The sequence below is a fragment of the Mizuhopecten yessoensis genome, unplaced genomic scaffold (assembly GCF_002113885.1).
Source record: "Mizuhopecten yessoensis strain PY_sf001 unplaced genomic scaffold, ASM211388v2 scaffold11103, whole genome shotgun sequence".
Classification (NCBI taxonomy): Eukaryota; Metazoa; Mollusca; class Bivalvia; order Pectinida; family Pectinidae; genus Mizuhopecten; species Mizuhopecten yessoensis.
In genome coordinates, this window is record NW_018408881.1 from 23,603 (window position 1) to 44,095 (window position 20,493).

The window sequence follows — 20,493 nt, forward strand, 5'->3', positions numbered from 1 at the left end:
ACGCTATGGCAAGTGATATTTGGTTAGATGTAGATTTTAACGTTAATTAAAAGTTAAGTCGTGACAGATATGGGACAGAGTGAAAATAAAGAGTATGTTGTCGATGTATACAATCCCTGATCTAATTAATATGCGTAATTTTTTGAGCAATGCTTCAAATCATAACAAACTGACATCTATCAAAAGGTGTTGGTAATATCTTGACTTAAGGAATAAATATTCGGGAGGGTTGAACTTGACCTTGTGTATCCTGTTCCATTCGCACAAACATTTATAATTTTGTTACTTAGTAATTCATTCATCCCTGAAGACACATTTGAACTCTTCTGATTCAAAGGTTGAAATAGTTCATTATGAAATTTCAGGGGGAAATGAATTAATATAGAATTTTACATTTTTACATAATAACGAATCTTTACTTGAGGATATATCAAAAATATTAATAATCATAAAAAAATACATATATCATGAAATGTTTGCTGTGTATATGGTACATCACGGTTTTCATGGTTGCTATGACACCACGAAAATAAACATAACAGATTTGACTGATATGCTTGACTACTGTGTGTTTATATGGGGTATCCAGGAAAGTTTTTTTACCACAAAACAATCTAAATGGTTTTAAACCACGAAAGAACAAACCCACAAACATTTTATGTTATCCAATACACTTTTTACATAAGGTATCTTTAATTGTGGATCTCTAGCGCAAAAAAAATATTTTTCGTATGAAATTATAAATTCTAGAACAAAAAATTAATTGTTGTGTAAAATTAAACATTGTTATAAACATAAATTTATGGCAATTGACTTGCAGATCTCTCTATTCTTATCCTTCTGACAGGCATAATAAAATCTTGTATAAAAGTATCTATTTGTATAATTTTCACCTGTGAGGATCTCTCAGGTGTAAATCTAAAGACACCAGATCTGTTTTACCATTTTGACTGTAACAGTAGGATAGTAGGCACTTTGTTATGACCAGGCCTTCATGATGTCATCTGTTTCTCATTGGACAATCTGGAACAAAACGTTAAGCATTCATATATCACCGTTTCAATATGTGTATAATTGAATAATATAGTCCAACAATGCATTCACTTCAATAAAGGTTGAATCCAGGACACAAACCTTCACTATAATTAACAATTCTGCAGTAATTTAAAAGAAAACAGCACTGACAGTTGCAAGTATATTTTCAACATAATAAACTTTATTTAACCCTTTCACCCCTATGTAACTTGAGTGAACTCTACCATGCATTAATTTGGAAGAGTTCATTATGGCCTACTGTGGTGAAAGGGTTAACATTTTATTTTTTTTACTCATTCTTGATGTTAATGTCTTGCCAAACACCAGTTTCTGTAATGGGAGTGTGGTACACATTTCAGAATAACAAATGTTGTCAATTCTAGCACTTACGTTTGTGGTGCAAACTTATGTATCTATATTGTTATATTGTATAGCATCTATCTTGCTTCTGATCTGAAAAATGATTTCACCTCATATGTATCTAGCAATAAGCCCATGCCTGATAATAACCCCATCCATATCTATTTCAGTTTAGTGGAAATGCCAACAAATGCTATTTAAATGTCCTGTCAATTTGCCCACAAACACACACTTCCAGTCAGAGACAATGTGTTGGCCCCCTGGGCTTATTGCAGGATAAATACGATTCTGAAATCAACCATATGCGGACACCTGTACACTTGTATCTATTTATAGATCAACCTACTGTGTACTGAAAATTTCACCTGACATTGCATCCTCATCAACATCATTCTGCTGTGACACCAGCTTACCTGAAATTCGCTTACCTTCTGTCTATCATAAACATTGCATCCTTATAAACATCGTTCTGCTGTGACATCAGCTAAGCTGAAGTTTGCTTACCTTCTGTTTATCATAAACATTGCGTCGTCATAAACATCGTTCAGCTGTGACATCAGCTAAGCTGAAGTTTGCTTACCTTCTGTTTATCATAAACATTGCATCGTCATAAACATCGTTCAGCTGTGACATCAGCTTAGCTGAAGTTTGCTTACCTTCTGCCTATCATAGACATTGCATCGTCATAAACATCGTTCTGGTCTGACATCAGCTTAGCTGAAATTCACTTACCTTCTGCCTATCATAAACATTGCATCGTCATAAACATCATTCTGGTGTGACATCAGCTTAGCTGAAATTCACTTACCTTCTGTCTATCATAAACATTGCATCTTCATAAACATCATTCTGGTGTGACATCAGCTTAGCTGAAGTTCTCTTACCTTCTGTCTATCATAAACAAACATCGTTTTGGTGTGACATCAGCTTAGCTGAAGTTCTCCTACCTTCTGTCTATCATAAACAAACATCGTTCTGCTGTGACATCAGCTTACCTGAAACTCGTTGCTCATTCCCATGAGGATGTTCTTGACCTTGCTTATGTAACACAGAACATATTTTCCCGGGTATGTAGGCATATCTTTTCCCTTCCAGGTCACTGTGATATTTGGTTGGCCCTTGTCTCCTGTGTTGCTCTCTGCGTACTTGTAGCTGATGTAGTCATTGTACGTTGCAAAGTCAGTCTGGCGTCAGGGAAATAATTTTTTTACGAATTGCTTCTATGATTAAATACACATGAAGAGGGGGAATCTCTGAACAGCGTACATGTATCCGTACGTGTAAAATTTGCTATCAACTAAAACATCTATCAAAATTGAACCAGTGGTCTTAATATTCCTTGAAAACATTTTATGTGTGGGGTAATTATTTTATCAATAATTAGAAGTTTAATATTAATTTAGAGATGAAAATGAGGTTATAGGCAAAATATAAAGCTGAGTATTTGATCTTTTAATCCTTGCTATAGGATTTTTTTTGAAGTTGCATTGCAATAAAATTCTGATAAAAAGGCTGAAAAACTTCATTTCTGTATAAATAAACTTCATCAGAAGCTTATAGGTTTTATAGCATTAAAATCTCTGTAGTTACCGTATTTTACCACAAATAAGTGCCCACCCCTAGTGAAAAAACATAGACAAAAAGTAGGGAGGGGGCTTAATTGCAAGCAACCCCCCTGTTCACAAATGTCCGCCATCTTGGATATATACCACTGTTTTGATCTATGACCACGCATGTATTTATTATACACTGTAGTTGTTCATGTTTGCGAGAGGGGGCTTATTTGCGGTAAAATACGGTAATCTAGAGTATCTCAGGCAAAAAACCCCATCAATATCTGTATTCCAGTTAAACATTTATCATTGACACACCCTAGACAATTGGGCTATGAAATAGAGATTTCTTATAGACCTACAGAATAATTTTATAGACCAGACCTCAACGAAGAAAATTTTCCTTATGTATATGTATTTAGTGTTGATAACATGAATTCAGAAAATACCAGGATTCAGAAAATACTAGAATTAAAAAAATACCTGTAATAATAAAGGAATTAAAATAATTTAACAGAACGCATTTTCACTAACTGCAATATATTTATCATTGAATTATATACACCGTATGAAATATCTTCATAGACAACTTGGTTTATGAAGTGAATGATAACCATGCATAGATCTACATTTTTTTCATGGCAATTGTCTATCTGTCTACTGTTAAGTTTAACCACTAAATACCAGTGTATATTTGTAAACCTCAGACTTTGGGACAAATATTGCTCACCCTGTAGATGCCTATCCAGTCCCAGGAAGACGAGGCCAGGTCTGGGTTGGTCCTGTAGGTGTATGTAACATCCACTTCTTTACCCAGCTTCCACACGGAGGGGACCTGGATTGTCACGACAGGTGGGTTGGGTGGATGGGGAAACACCTGATGACGGGAATTAACAACTCTATTGGTGGTTTATTACTTACTTGCTTGACCAATACAGGTTCCTGGAAAGAATAGGGCCTGTTGTATCCTACTGAATGATTGTAAGAGGCGACTAATGTGACCCCCTCCTCCCCTACAGAATTTAGGATGGTTCCTTCCATTCATTCTGTTTAGAGGACAATGAAGAAACCAAGAACAGACCTGCTATATCCCACTGCATGTGTATCACAAATGGCTGCAAATAAGGGGCCCCCTGCAGAATAGGGTTTTTATATTCCATGTCTTCTACTAAGACGGCATGGAGGAGACCAACATTTGATCTGCTGCCCTCCTTTCAACACTTTTTCATTTCTTATCTTTCCTGGCTACTTTTATTGTTTGTTTTTTTTGTTCTCTCTCTTTCTGGCGGTGTCTCCCTAAGACTAAGAACCCATCCTCATTTTACCCTGAATGTTGCAAGGGCATTAGATATTTCCCAGAACTGTAACATGGCAAATTTCCATCCAGTTTCAATTTTGTCAATTAAATGAGAGGGTTAATTCAAAATGGATCAAAAGATAGTACTATAAATACATTACATATATAATACATATTAATACGTCTTAATAATATGTTTGCCTGTCTATCAATCAAAGTATGAAGTCTAGAGTCATACTGAAGCTATTTTGGTTAAAAAGAATGAGTGAAAGTCAACACAATCCATTTTAAAATGTTGTAGTTTTTATACATAGTCAACAATTTGAATAATTTTAAGGTGCCTCTTCTGAGCATTTTGTTCATTTTTGTACATTGCCACTTAGTCCGAATTATTCTGACCTTTTATCGACATTTTTCATATCGGTCTGTCGTCGATTAACGTCAGAACTACGGCCCTCTATAATATGCGGGAAATATGCCACCCACACCCGGAGCGCACTTCAAACTGATATTTTATAGACAAATCGTCACTTTCACACACATGTCGCACATGGATCGAAAAAGATCTATTCTTTATGCACAAGATGAACATACATAACATGCTTCAAACAACCAATACAATCACTAAAAACATATTTTTTCAAACTTACTCTGTTTTACTCTAGTTTTTTGATAGCCCCACCTTCTAATGCCACATGACTAAAATCTCGCCGGCCTACATCATAACGTTGGGAAATACCTTCGGTAACGCGAGATCTCGTCAAGTCATGTGACATTGCTCATGGCCTAATTTCCATTAAAAACATGGGTTGGTATAGAAATCGTTGGAAAATACCTTTCGTAATGATCTTTGAAACATGTTATTGATACCACCTAGTGCATAAAGAATAGATCTTTCGATCCATGTGCGACATGTGTGTGAAAGTGACGATTTGTTTCTAAAATATCAGTTTGAAGTGCGCTTCGGGCGCAGGGCGCATATTTCCCACATATTATAGAGGGCCGGAGTTCTGACGTTAATCGACGACAGACCGATATGAAAAAAGTCGATAAAATGTCAGAATAATTCGGACTAATTGCCACTGTCCAGGCTTTCAATAGACCCTTGAGACTGAGAGTATGTTCTTTAATCCCTAAAATGAGTTTTGAATCTTGGTTTTTGAAAGGACAAGTGTGTCTGAAATCGTTAAATGCCAAGGGTTAACAGAAAGCCCCGAGTTTTACCCTCTACTTCCGTAAATACATACCGGGAATTGAAACTCTGAGACGACAGGTTTGTGGTCACTTGTCTTGTAGGAGGGTAGAGATTTGTAGTACAACTGTTTCACACTGAGATCAAGGTTCTGGAAGGAGTCTTCATGAACCATCCACAAGATCCTATCGCACCAGGCCGGCACACGCTGCTTCTCGCTGTATGTAATGTTATCATGTAATGAAATCAGAAGCCAAATCACATTGCATCTAAATACATGTAGTGCTATAGATGAAATGGTGCTTTGGTAACTCCAGAAAAATACCATGGAAAGTAAATATAACAAGAATGATGCCAATTTTTATCAAATTAAACAAATTCTATGCACAGATACTTTTAGACTATCATGCTGTGTTTCAGGGTTTGTTATGAGAACAAATTTCTCATTGCGAGCAGGTCGACAAAATCGAGAAGCCATTGCAGGCTGACTCAAAAATTGGCTGTCGTATGATATGTACATATATACCTTGTGTCATAAATGTCTGTGTCCGGGTCAAATTTGTAGGTCGGGGCAAACGTGATAGGTCCCTCTTCAAAGTCAGTGAATACCAGCCCTTCTTCTTTACATCTCAGGAGCTGAAGTGAATCCCATACCACCACAAGTTAAAATTTTATTTGTTAGTAAAATATTTTTTTATGTACAAAAGTTTTATTTTCTTATACATGTTTGTATTTAAAACAGATCAATTTTATTTACATAACAGGAGAGGCAAATGCAGGGCCAGATCAGGATATGAAGCTGGAACTCTCCAAACTCTAAACTGATGCTCTAACAGATGCAGCCACCTGGTCGCTGTTGATTATCCAGAGTCCAGTTCTGCTACATTATTCTCTCCATTAATTGTCAAAGATCAAGTCTTCGACCCCGAAGACACACAGGACCAGGTACCACCTAGACCTTCTGTGGGTTTATTAAATTGGGTGCAAAATGTAACGGGAGAGGAGTAATACATGGCCACATCAGGATTCGAACCCTTTAGACAGACGCTCTAACCTACTCACAGCTACCTGATTGCCAGTGATAATCCCAGTCTAGTTCCACTACATTTATTGTTACATATTTGTATACAAAAGTATGTGATAAATGTATAACACTGAAAGAATCCTCAATGAAATTTAATCAATAAAATATATAAAAATCCAAAGCACACTACTGTACTACACCAATAATCAAGTTATCTCACTTTTATCATGAATCGCATAAATGACTAAAATTAACAGATGGCATAATGCTTGGACACTTTAATAACCAACCTGATCCTTCTTGAGTAAGGCACTGTAATTCTTAGCTTCTATATCTTTTTCAACCTCTGATCTGCTAAGGTCATCCAGGCGGAAGTTCAGGTCTCCCATCCAAAACACATAGCTGGTTATAAAATATTAATCAAATAGTTACCTTGGATTTCTATAGAAGTTCCGTCACGGTCTTATATTACTAAATAAATTCACGTCCGTTACATTTTCTTGATTTTGGCATAATGCCATCTTCCACAGTGTTTCTAGAGCAAAAGTGAAGATACTGTAGCTACTTAAAATGGAAATGAACTCAAAATCGTAACATTGTTTTAAATACATAAACAAAATTAAAGTATCAAGTCTGCTTTTGGCCTGATTCAATAGCCCCAAACTTTATAGATTATTTTCCTAATATCTCAGCCACGTACAACCCTTGCTAATTAAAATTAAACACATGCTGCAGACATTTATTCAACCTTCCTTCAAAAGCAATCATATCATAGGATCATATAGTTTATCTGGAGTTTAATTATCATAGGTTGCCTGTGTTATTTTCATATGGAAATCCTTAAAAATGGCCTCACTTGAGATTTCTCAAACAATTAGCCCTCAAGATTTTTCTTTGAGGTTTATACATAGTGCAGTATGCAAATGACTCAACTGTAGGAGGGTAAAGGTGTGAGGAAAGGGCTGAACAATATTTTGAGTGTCACTGGTAACTTTAAGTGAATGAACTCTAGTATCAACTTACTCATGATCTAGAATATTATCAACGTCCTTGTCCCGAAACTTCTGTGTGTCTAGAATGGTAAAGAAATCCTGCAATATTAAAAACAAATTATTTAAATCATGTTTCAACAAAGCAGTAAGATTTTTTTAAATAAAATTAATTCTGCTTATTTCCAACTAGGATTAATGACAACCATTTTGGTTTTCTGTTGTTTTTTTTTTACATGATTAAAAAATTGAATTCTCTGAAACATTACGTAACTTTAGATAACATGAAGTCTGTCAGCATAGCTTAACCCGTTTCAATTTGCTCCTACAAAGATGTTAGATCAGACAATATTTTTAGAAATACCTCGATACGCTCCATAGCATTGTTCATATGAGCTGCCAAGTGGGCGTTGACCATGATGAGGTTGACACCGTTGATATCAAACCTGGTGCTGACACCTCCTTTGTTGCCCTATATAAGAAAAAAGATGCATTATTAATTATATGAAATAATTATCAAACACCAGTACTTGTGAATTTTCAATACTTTAATAACTTATTTAGATTTTCAATTTTTTCATAATTTTTCAAACTATTTTTACATGTATGCAAGGCATATATATTCCTGTACTTCTACTGGTATGTAAATTTCTCTCATTTCCCTGTGTGTAAGACAAAGCTGTCCAGGGTAAGAATGGGGTGTAGGAAATTTCTATCTTACACCCCATTTCCCTATGGCTCAACAATGACGTGACATCACGAGTTTGGAAAAACTCTGCTGCCGAAATGCGGAAAAGGCGAGGTGATGAAATTAAAACCTGTGAAAGTATTTACCTTACACATTAGAAATATGAGATTTACTTTTTTTGCGCAAATTTGTTTGCATATATGGGGTATGCTTAATCTTGCTGACACATTCGTTTTTCGTCTAAAAAGCTAAGGGAAAAAAGTTGATATTTCAAAATGGTAGCCAGTCCAATCGCATTTTTATGGTTTCTGAGCCTATTCTGGTAGTAGGAACGAGAAAACAATACTCTTTCATGCCAAAAGGTGTAGGATAGGGGAATTTGAAAACCTCTCAGGTGGAATTTTCCTATCCTTCACCCCTGGGCATGAACGAGTCTTATAGTATTGGGAACTGTTTTGCCTTTATAATAGTTTACCTCTCAACCATTTTGCACACCGTAATAATGCTAAATTCATCAAGAAGGGGAATATCAATATACATGTAGTACAGAGGTAATTATGTTTTCAATGCCTTCGCCAGGAGTCGAACCCAGGACCTCTGGCTTACTAGTCTTACACTCTACCTAATGAGGTAAAGAGAAATTCTCACTAGTCGAGTCGGCAGAAAGCGACTAGTATTTTACCAGGGTCATAGCGATTCGAAAATACTGCAATACCATGATGCCAGTTATCAATTTTCCAAGTAGGTCTTCTTGTCTGAAAAGTTAATATTTGATGTATCAAAGAGAATGCATGTGTAGCCAATAAGATGACTTACCCACCAGCCACCCATACCAGCCTTGGACCTTTCAGACTCGATGTGTTCGTAGCTCAATAGGTTCTCCCTCTTCACAAAGGCTAACGATAACAGGCCCTGCATTCTTACCACTTTCACCTGGAAGCATAATATGAATGCGCAAATGTAGGTGATAAAAGTTTTAACTTAAATGTTTCGTGTTCCTGATTTACTCAACTCGTGAAAAAATAAATACATTTAGGAATTCTTGATATCAATGAAGCATTGACAATTACGTACCATAAACACATTGTAGGCAAGCAATTCTCTCTTCAATTAAGTTTGATAATGAAAATATTATACCAAGAATTAAGAATTATACCAAGAATTAAGAATTATCATTTTTATGTTCATATTGCCCCCCCCCCCCCCCCCATATGTACACCTATCATTTTTACATTGTGACATATTCGCTGAAAATGAAAGTGTTAATGGACAGGTCTATTTTCAGTAACAGTCACCTTGACCTTGACTTCAAAAACTTTTAAAACCATAGTGCACATTTCTACACATCACAATGTATTTCCATGTGAAATTTCATAAAGATGAATGAGTTTTTTCTGATTCAGAGGTGATCTCTTTAGTCTTGACATGAAAGTGATTGCTATATACGACACCCACGTCTTGGATTTGGGGTCCTAATGAGGTTGGGTAGGATCTTTATTAGATCTTTATTAGATCATGAATTATTTTTTATTAGTAATATTTATCCAATATATCACCAACGATAAATCAAAATTACATTATAATAAATAAGTGTTGAATCTGAACCCACATAAAGCATTATTTCCTAATAGAAATTATAAATAATTATTCATTTTATTTTTTAATGAAATATTTGAGCAGGCTACTTTTAATGGGTTGGTTTTGGTCTGATACTAACCCGTACATATCCTGTTTTCCCGAGAATGTTTGTTAAAGTTTTTGTCCATTTGTTGTCTTCTGCATCTGCATCACCTGTGCTCACTTCCTGTAAACTGTGAAAAAAATGAAATAATGATAACCTAGCTACTTTCACTGGTAAATGTACTGACAAGAATACTCTGTCAATTTAATTCATACCAAAGTCTAGATTGACATTATAGCTGTCAAAACTCCCTCATTAGGAGGGAGACTCCCTCATTTTGACTAAAATGTACTAATCTCCCTCAAAACTCCCTCATTCAAGTCAGAACCCACACAAACTCAAAATCTACATCCTGTGGTCAAATGATCTCCTAGTTTCTGCAGATTGTCTGTAATGATCATAAAAGGTGTGTCTGAATCAAATGAATTCTTTTTGGAGTTATTTTGATACATAAAAAGTAGAAAATAAATTGAGCAAAGCAGTTTCAGTCATGTTTCTCCTTTATTGAAAATGTGGAATGACGGAGATCTTCCTCATTTGAAATGTGGAATGACGGAGATCTCCCTCATTGAAGGTTACAGAGGTTGACACGTTTGGATTAAGTATTGTCTTATTTGAGTATAAGTACTATTCAGTTGCTGTGAACTTACACAAATAAGATTGACAATGTTGACTTATAAATACAACCTACATGAAGCTCTACACATAAAATGTTGGCATCATTATTATTTTTTAAAAGGTACATGGTATGCCAGATCATTCAAGTGACACATTTTAACATGAAACTGATTTGTATGACTAGATATTTTCCATTTTCTCTTTATTTTTTATTGAAACAGAGGTCATAATATTTTGTTCATGCCTCCGCAAAGAGGCATACCCTGGACCTCTGGTTTACTTGTCTCCTGCTCTACCGAATTAACTAAACAGAAATTCTCGATAGCTGAGTCAGTAGAAAGCCGCTAGTATTTTCTAGGCCAACATATATATACTCCCCCTCCAGGAAAGAACTTGTGAGTTTTCAAGAGATCATAGCGATTCTTTTTAAAGTATATTGCTCATATTTGTCAATACTTTCGGGTCGCGGGTTCGAGCCCCATTGATGGCACTATCTTTATCACAATTCCTCTCCTATTACAGCTACATATATATATTGTAAACAGTTCAGTTTTTAAGTCCAATAGCTAATCCTCTAAGCATCCAAAGCAGGACTACAATTATCATATATAGTACAAAAATGTATATACTTACCCTATGCCATACATGTCAGGCAGCATTTTATAAGGTTTATCCAGCCCTAGGAGTTCTGTCATATCACTAGGAGGGTCAGTTGTACCAACGTTCCAGGTACACATGTACAATCTGCATATTAAACAATTATAATTGGAAGCAGTTCATTGTACTTGTGTATGGAAAGTATTGTTAGCATACAGATTTATAAATTAAATTTGTAAATATTATAATCTTACCGAATGAAATTAAACTAAAACGACGCTTTCTTGATTATAAACTAAAAGACACATTTATGAATGTTGAAAAGCACGTTGTTTGTTTTTAATAATTTTATTAACATGCAAGTTTAGATCAAACAAATCATCTTTGGAAATATTTTTTCTTTGCTTACCTAACTATCTTTGGTTTTGGCATGACTACACTATTTTTCGTTGAAGACGCCATTATTCTGTTTCTTTCGACGGAAACGCCAAATATTGCATTAGATCCTTCTGTACTTCACCGACCTCACTACACGAAGTCACAAGTTTCACATTTGTTGAACTAGATCAGCATCTGAAATACAATTTTTATGAGGCCAAAACCTGTTGCCATCAATGTAAATACACATTGATAACATACTACCATATATATTTAACAATATGCCATTTTGCAATTTCAATTTTGTTGCTGTAATTGTATGCAAAACTTATTTAAAACAATCAAAATACTTCCTTGAGCAAGTAAAGTTAAAACCGGAAGTGTGAGAAACGTTTCAGTTTCTGACGCCAAACTCGTGATGTCATCAATTGCAGTGCTCTCTTTTACTTCCGGTAGGGCAAAGTGAGTGGATCTTTCTACTGAATCCTTAAAATAAATCCAAATATATCTGACTTGTAACGAAACATCAGAAACTCAAACTAAACTAGAAGCGTACACTCATATCTAGATTATATTGTTTCGTTATGATATTAATCACCAATGATACGATACGTTCTAAATCATTCGAAGAACTTGTGTATTTACCCATGTGAACATGTCGACTTGTGTTGTCTGCTCGTTATTACTAACTTATGTAGACCTCCCAACCCATGGTTGATCTTACGGGACAGATATACGAATAAACAGAGAAATCAATTTACTACATGCACTTTAAATGCTTTATAAATTAAGCAGTAAGTTGCTTGTCAGTGGCGAAATAGTCGCAGTATCTGGAGTTTGTTTACACGTTCTAAAACCATAACTTGATTGCTACATGCGATGATTTTCAACTTGCTATTTTTATGAATGATAAAAGTAACTGGAAAATACATCACTAGGGGGAGGGGTGTGTGTGTGTAATATGTCATATACATTATAACATTATTTGATGTAAAGAGTGAAAGGGAAGGGCTGGCAGATATTTGGCTATACCTTGATTTAAGTCAGATGTTTTACTTAACCACTACAGTGAAACCTGTCTTTTATATATATATAATATGTGTCCAATGGGACATGCACACAACGTAGTATTGATCATATTATATTGGAAGTTGCAATATCTTTTTACCAATGATGTATGATAGCTAGGTTTCATGATATGTTGGAAGACTCGCATCAGATAAGACATCATTATACACTATAACATTAAGAGTGAAAGGGAGGCATCTTCACTAGCCAAGTGTTCGCTTCGTATACACCCCACTTACCCTTGGCGGATATAGCCGTGTTTACAGAGCATTCAAATATTCGTGCAGTGCCAATCGCTCGCATCCAATGAAATCGCGTCTTACGTATAGCACTGTTGACAAAGGAAAACAGTAATGGTGACGCCCTGTACGGAAGCACGTTGTCGTTTATGTCGGAGTGTTTTGACCCAAAAAAATAGGCGCATGATCTTTTGGGGAAACTTATGGTTAAATCAGTTGGTGGAAATGTTTGACTACGTGCCGCATGTAAATGATGACCTGGGAAAATATGTGTGCTGCCTTTGGATTGGTTAAAAGTTTATTGAGAGAAGAACGATAACTCTGTATATCCGCTAAGTGGCAGTGGAGGGAATTATGAAAACACTGCAATATCCGCCAAGGGAAAGTGGAGTATATATACGAAGCGAACACTTGGCTAGCGAAGATGAAGGGAGGGGGCTGGCAGATATATACCTTAACATCAAATCAGATGTGTACTTAACCACTACAGTGAAACCTGTCATATACATACATAAACGTCCAATGGGACACGCACACATTGTAGTATTGGTCATATTATATTGGAAGTTGCATATACCGATGATGTGTTGGTAGACTCGCATCAGATAAGGCAGGATTTACTGTGTGTGTATTTTATAAATGTCTTCAGTTTTAGCACAAATAAAAACATACGAAATACATTTTGCAGCTTCAATATTGTTCTGTTCTATTTGTAGATGGCTGCTCGTAAGAAGGTTACCAAGGCCCCCTCCCGTATGATCACCAAGGACATTGGTGGTGATAAAAATGGCGGGAAAAGAACAGTTCGGATCAACCGCATGGTATGAGTTCTAATTTTGACTCGTTTTACGATATGAGTTCGTTCTGACTGCCGTTAAAAGATTAGGTCCTTATTCCAAAGGGGAATGTTTTCTTCAAAACACATATTTGTACAATAATTATATATATATATATGCATGTTGACTAGTCTACAAATTCTTCAGACTAGTTATTTTTTTAACCTCAAGGGGCCTGTGCCTGTTGATTTTGGAAAATATCACTTACAAAAAATCATGATTTTGGAAATAAAATGATTTTTTGGCAATGATTTTAAGAATAAACAGCAAACAATATCAGGGGGAAGTATAAAAGGCCCCAAATTAACCTTAAAAAATCACTGCTGTCAGTACCTGTGCTGTATTCTCTTAATTAAAAACACCAAATAAAAAATATGCTATGTTGTGTTCTTAATGCAGTCAAGGTACTACCCAACTGAGGACAGACCAAGAAAGTTGAGGACTACCAAGACTGCCTTCTCCTCTCACAAGCACACAATCAGGCCCACCATCACACCGGGAACTATCCTGATCATTGTAGCTGGACGTCACAAGGGAAAGGTACAAATAGCAATCTCAGGATCACTGGATTAACAAGATCACAATATGTGGATTTATCATTACTCTAAATAACGTCCTAAGCTAATGTTCACATATTGTTTTTAGTCTCTGAAAAATTATCTTTTAAACTGTAATTGACACCATTGTCGGTTCAAACCGATTATATGTGTCCCTGTGAGTTCCTGCCGGTCAATAGTATCACACGACCTTGACTCTTTGCAATACACACAACAGGCGAACTTTGCAACTTTCCATGTGTCATTTTGGCACAATTGAAAATTGAATATTGAAGCATAAGTTTCAACAAGAACAGCATTTTCCAACTCCGAGTACTAAAATTGTCATGAATTACACCGATATATTATCCAAATAGCTGTACTTGTCAGTTCAAATTGTTCGAGAGACCTACATTTTTTTCGTATTTTACTGTGTAATATAGCCTTCAATTACAACTTGTTGTGATGGTAAAATGAGGCGTACATTCTGGAATTATTATGTGAAATTTTACAAGTCTATTGCCGATAACTTGTTGCAATACAGGACTGGTAACCAGTCTAAAAGAGCAGTTGGCCCTATACAACTTTTTAAAAGTATCGTGATACTATCGGTGAATTGTTTCGCCTCTATTAATTAATATGATAGTACACCTCTATTAATTGATAAAATAGTAATTGAATTAAAAAATAGTAATTGAATTAATAAATAGTAATTGAATTAATATAATATCACAAATTTCATTTTTAAGTCAATATCATTGATTTAATTGGTTATATTTTTATTTCAGAGGGTTGTGTTTCTTAAACAGCTTTCCTCTGGCCTTCTTTTGGTAACAGGTGAGTTAGATTTACTGTAATTGTGCAGCACCTTGTTGTTCCCCTGCCCACAGACTTCTCTGGGTCACCACTACAGTAATCTGGAAGTCCAAGGTTACTGACAATCTTACAAAATTGCATCTGTATAGCTTATGAAAGAATGTCTAACCAAGAAAGTGGAAATGGCATGCATATCTAGTGCTGTCATAATATATCTGAAAACAGGTATATCGCAATACATGGGTAAATCGTATCGTAAGCATATTTTTATGTATCTGCTTGGTGTTTTAACTTTGCAAATTGCTACAAATTCTAACAGATACGCCAATAAGCATAAAACAGGCTTTTTTAATGGTTTAAATTTTGTAATCGATGGTTGGTTTGACAAAAAATCTTTTAATCTATGTAATCCATATTATATATGATTAAGTTTGATAACATTCTGACAACAACTTATTATAAAATTGAACACATCCTTCCTATGACAATATATCTAGGATACGTATCGCAATATATTCATTCTCTATTGCAATATATCGTGATACACTTTTGGCGTATTGTGACACCCCTATGCATATCCGAGTGGAATACCTAAGAAATGTTAACAGTAGCTCTTCCTAGTGCCAAGTGCTTCTGAAGTTGTGACAGAGGTTACAGTATAAAAACAAGTCAAACGCATAGAATTGTCTGTATCTTGTTTAACAATAGGAGTAATTTTGGGACATGAAAGGTGAAATTATTGCAATATGGGAGGACTGTTTGGGAGGGGAAAAAAATACTGGCAGTTTGGTCTAAATTGCGTGTACACGCAAGTTTATGGATTAAATTAAGAAAATGCTACATAAACAAAACTTGAGATTATCTGAAAGTCAGTAATGCCTACCATTTATTGATCAACAAACTCTTAAACTAGATAATAGATTTGTAAACATCTTTTCGAAATAAATTGCTAATTATGTGATCTATGTAGAAATCGATGAAATGTATGGATGAATAAGAATGTGTATTCAATTATAAAGAAACATCTTCATGGAAGGTTATTTCAAACTAGAGACGGTTAATGACATTATAAAACGTCTTCTGTGCAGTTCACATATTATTGATTCAAATTGTGGTTGCTTTAATTTTAGTCTGGCCAATAATAGTTAATTGGTGACACAATGACCTTTGGGCAAGTGCAATTAGTGATATCGATAAGAACCACTTGTAAAACATACATTATTTTCACTAAGCACTGTTAATCAAAACTACATGTATATTGCAACATAAAAGAAAAACCTTATTGAATGCTTAAAGTGGGGGAAAAAAAAATTTGTTTGACGGAGGGACAAGTGTAATTAGTGATATTGAAGATAAGACTCCCTTGTAAAAAAAATCTTCAGTTACATTCTGAAACATCTCTATATTGGCTTAATAGTGGAGATATATTACAAAATAAAAATTTAAAAATTGAATACTGAAAGTTGAAACACAAAAATTACCATGTTAGCCATATGTCCACTCAGTTTTATCATCATCTGAGACTACCATGGCTGTATGTATACCAAGCTACTGATATTATCCTGTTTAAATCTCTTATCTGGATAACCTCAAAAACATAACTAAATTGATTATTTGTTCCCAGATGTGTTGTGATTTACATATACAGCACTCCATTGTATATTAAGTTCAGATTTGTCCCTGGCTTCAGAATCAATTTTAACATTTCGGTTCCAGGCCTGTATTTATAGAACTGTTATGCTCAATCATGTGTTCTTTGCCTTAAACCAATTTTAAGTAAGCGGACTTCATGAGCTTGCTATAATCATGCATCATAGTCAAATAGTCAACAGTAAATCATTATAAGGGAATTGGGCTTGAAGTCTCTAAATTTATTTTCTAAATCATTGACAAAATATGATTTTTCTTTTATCACAAGAACAGGAAATTGTACTTGGATAGGGATCTGAGTTTGAGAACCATTTCTGAATACCTGTCTGTCTGTTGATGACACAGTGAAATATTCAGATGTTGATTTCTGATTTAAGTTTCATGAAACATATTGGTTTATTTACCTCTAGGTCCCTTCCATCTCAATGGGTGCCCTCTGCGCAGAATCAACGAGATATACGTGATCGCAACAAAGACAAAGGTTGACATCAGCGGTGTGAAACTGCCAGACAGACTGAATGATGCCTACTTTAAGAGACAAAAGCTCAGGCGCCCTAGACACACAGAGGGAGAAATCTTCGATACCAAGAAAGAGGTAAATGTAATAGCCAGAAATATGCAAAAAAAAAAACAGTATTAAAATATGTATTAAGAAAACATGGACATTCATTCTACTGTCACTAAGTGAACTTAAATCGGGTACATATTTCAGACGGCTTTTTCCATGATAATTTCTTACAAGTTTACATTTCTGCGAAATATATGTTGCCATTATCTGAAGATTTTTTTTATTTTTTTTATATTAGAAATATTTCTAATCCAAGCTTTAATTGAAATATTCATCACACAAAATTTCTCATCACATAACATGGATAAAGTTCTTAGGCCAAAATAATAATGTGTGTTTCTGGTGTCCCAATGGACCCTAGATTTTTGTGACTACACTAAAGGTTTTATTGGCATTTAGTGTTAAGAACTGTTCAAGTCAGAACTCCTGCTATAAATAAGCATAGCATAAACCTACCGACACTTATTTTTTCAAGCAGAAACAGGAAACCTGCAATTTTTTGTTTTTTGCCCTTGAGTGTCATTCCTACTTTTTTAAGGATTTGAAATTTGAACGGCAACTTCAAAATTCTACCGAAATTTGTCAGCAGTAGCGCGATGATAATTGTGCATGTTATAACTTGCACTGTGACGCAGCGTCTGACGACTGTTCCTAGTCCACTTTCCATTTTAAAAACTTCGTCTGAATAGTTGAAAGGCCTAGAGTCATGCTATTTGGCTGTTAAATTCTAACAAAATCACGACCTACATTCAATGTCACAGAGGTCAAATATTTAAAATGAAATGAAAATAATTTCTCTAAGAACCGAAAGACCTAGGATCATGTTATTTGGTTAGTAGCGTCTTTGGTTGGAGCCTTACAGAATTACAAATAAAAAAGACCATGTCATACTTTCAAGGTCATAGAGGTCATGTCAGACAAAAACTCTGAAGAACTGAAAGTCATGTTATTTGGCTGTTAGCTCCCTTGCAAAAGCCTGACAATAGTTTGCCAAAAAAAAAAAAAAAAAAACTTGATATTTTTTTTTAGGTCAAATATATATTGTCAAATACTGCAAACAACTTCTTTTGAAGAACCTATATATTTGATGACAGTGTATAGCATTCTGTAGATTTTTGATTAAAATAAAGAATTGCATGTGAGCTATTAAGACCCCTTGGCCTCTTGTGTGTGTGTATCTTCGCTTTACTTCTGAGTTGCTTTAACTAATGCTTCATACAAATATTGTGACACATTTATATGATTGCTACCTTGCAGGTTTATCAAGTCAGTGACGAGCGTAAAGAAGACCAGTTGAATGTAGATAAACAAGTCCTTGATGTTATCCGAAAGAACAAGGAGAAGAAATTGCTGTTTGGTTACATCGGTGCGATGTTCTCTCTAGGGAACAAACAGTTTCCTCATGAAATGATCTTCTAAATTATATGTGTAAAGTTCTTCACGCCAGATAAAGAAATTACAAGAAGTAGAAGTGGTTTGTTTATTATTTTGCATGAAGTTTAAATCATTACTGCAAGGATGCCTCTAAAAGTAACGAGGTAACAACATCAGGGCCCATATTCATGAAACCGTTTTCATGTTCTAATTTCTTGTCCCAGTTATAAATTGTTAAAGGTTTTGGAGAAAAATTGAAGAAAAATTAAGCCGAATACTGTATTCAATATTTAAATTTGACTTTTTGAACGTTGACATGATTTAGATGGGTTACAAGAAAGCTGGCTTGAGCACAGAATCTATGCTTGAGCATGAGAACGGTTTCACGAATACGGGCCCTGATCCCCTCACTGTGGAACAAGATTTCATATTTAACAGAACCTTGTTATGTCCCACTAGCAACAGCATGGAAATTGTTTGAGATAATTTTCATATTCCACCACTACATGAAGCTTGACGAAAAATTGATGTAGAAACATGGACTTGTTTATTTGAGGCATTGTCAAACTTGACCAAAGAATGATTTTCAATCAAAATCAATGCAGGAATAAATTTGCTATATAAATTATGAAGATTTTCAATAAATAGTAATGGTAACATTACTTTCCCAAATCCATTCGGGAATGGAGTCGCTAGAGCAATGGGGGGGAAAAACAATGTTAAAAAATAATCTCTTTGAAATGTTACCTCGACATTAATGGACTGCTGTAAACATGACGTCATTCAAGGTATTCTGAATTTCTCTGTATGGACAATAAAAGTTTGATCAAAATGAAGCTGCTAGAGTAATGAATAGTATGTAACCTTGGCCATGTATCAAAATCTAAAGGAATGAAGTCGCTAGAGTGATAACAAAAAAATCTATAACAATGGTGACGACCTTGACCATGGAGTGCTGAATCAATAAGGTCACATTCGCGTATCCCAGTTGAAAAGGTACAGGTGGGCAGAACTGTTTCACGATAAACAAACGCACTTGGACCGTTCTATAAGCAGAGCTAAAAATGCACATTTTCAGAGAATAAATAACAATGTATCAAGAATATCATGCCCTTTCTTAATGCGTCCACTGAATTACATAACGCATCTTAAAAACTACACGTGGCTTGAAATTGTTTTCAAAAGTAATAATGCAAACTAGCAATAGTCAGTATTTAAGTTTTGGTCAGGTACATATTGACCCCTCAATCTACGCATGCCTGAAGATCTGTGCCAGTCGTTTTCTGTCCGGTTTAACTGGTTGAACCAGATACGCGAAAGGGGCCTAACAGATTTGAGATATTTTCATTTTTAGCTCACCTGGCCTTATGCTGTGGTCTCATCCGGCATCAATATTTCACTTTAAACAACTTCTTAATAACCAAAAGGCCTAGGGTGATGATATTTAGCCAGAAGCAAACTGGGATGAAGGGCTACCAAGTTTGTTCAAATAAATGACCACCTATTTTCAAGGCCACTGGGGTTAAATATGTTAAAATTTTAAACAGCTTCTTCTGAATAACCAAAATGCCCAGGGTGATGATATTTAGCCAGTAGCATGCTTGAATGAAGGGCTACCAAGTTTGTTCAAATAAATGACCCCCTATTTTCAAGGCCACTGGGGTTAAATATGTTAAAATTTTAAACAGCTTCTTCTGAATAACCAAAATGCCCAGGGTGATGATATTTAGCCAGTAGCATGCTTGAATGAAGGGCTACCAAGTTTGTTCAAATAAATGACCACCTATTTTCAAGGCCACTGGGGGTAAATATGTTAAAATTTTAAACAGCTTCTTCTGAATAACCAAAATGCCCAGGGTGATGATATTTAGCCAGTAGCATGCTTGAATGAAGGGCTACCAAGTTTGTTCAAATGAATGACCTTCATCCATTTTCAAGGTCACGGGGTCTTGAAAAATCTTTTTAAACAACTTCTGAACAACTAAGAGGCCTAG

At 35.2% G+C, this 20,493-nt stretch overlaps 2 protein-coding genes across 2 annotated transcripts; one reads left to right on the forward strand and one right to left on the reverse strand.

Annotated features, from left to right (window-relative positions):
* Nucleotides 1–329: 329 nt before the first annotated feature.
* On the reverse strand, nucleotides 330–11,789 carry LOC110465857 (inositol polyphosphate 5-phosphatase K-like). Its single transcript, XM_021521966.1, has 12 exons — nucleotides 11,444–11,789; nucleotides 11,071–11,181; nucleotides 9,856–9,949; nucleotides 8,955–9,071; nucleotides 7,815–7,922; nucleotides 7,485–7,552; nucleotides 6,752–6,863; nucleotides 5,964–6,073; nucleotides 5,493–5,655; nucleotides 3,679–3,825; nucleotides 2,391–2,579; nucleotides 330–1,023 (listed from the first exon to the last, which is right to left on the reverse strand). Exons 1-12 carry the CDS (start codon nucleotides 11,494–11,496, stop codon nucleotides 1,012–1,014), a joined length of 1,284 nt encoding a protein of 427 aa, XP_021377641.1. The 5' UTR covers nucleotides 11,497–11,789; the 3' UTR covers nucleotides 330–1,011.
* Nucleotides 11,790–11,818: 29 nt separating this feature from the next.
* Nucleotides 11,819–18,593, forward strand: LOC110465858 (60S ribosomal protein L6-like). The gene is made up of 6 exons (XM_021521967.1): nucleotides 11,819–11,874; nucleotides 13,436–13,540; nucleotides 13,955–14,095; nucleotides 14,880–14,928; nucleotides 16,968–17,152; nucleotides 18,383–18,593. Exons 2-6 carry the CDS (start codon nucleotides 13,436–13,438, stop codon nucleotides 18,542–18,544), a joined length of 642 nt encoding a protein of 213 aa, XP_021377642.1. The 5' UTR covers nucleotides 11,819–11,874; the 3' UTR covers nucleotides 18,545–18,593.
* Nucleotides 18,594–20,493: the final 1,900 nt, after the last annotated feature.

Excerpts from the sequence above, each read along its gene's own strand:
- LOC110465857 (XM_021521966.1), bottom strand. The coding sequence starts at position 11,496 with ATGGCGTCTTCAACGAAAAATAGTGTAGTCATGCCAAAACCAAAGATA. Across the intron at positions 9,072-9,855 it reads GGAAAACAGGATATGTACGG|GTGAAAGTGGTAAGAATGCA; the intron begins GTTAGTATCAGA and ends TTATGCTTCCAG. Across the intron at positions 6,074-6,751 it reads CCTTACTCAAGAAGGATCAG|CTCCTGAGATGTAAAGAAGA; the intron begins GTTGGTTATTAA and ends GATTCACTTCAG.
- LOC110465858 (XM_021521967.1), top strand. The coding sequence starts at position 13,436 with ATGGCTGCTCGTAAGAAGGTTACCAAGGCCCCCTCCCGTATGATCACC. Across the intron at positions 13,541-13,954 it reads CAGTTCGGATCAACCGCATG|TCAAGGTACTACCCAACTGA; the intron begins GTATGAGTTCTA and ends TTCTTAATGCAG. Across the intron at positions 17,153-18,382 it reads TCTTCGATACCAAGAAAGAG|GTTTATCAAGTCAGTGACGA; the intron begins GTAAATGTAATA and ends GCTACCTTGCAG.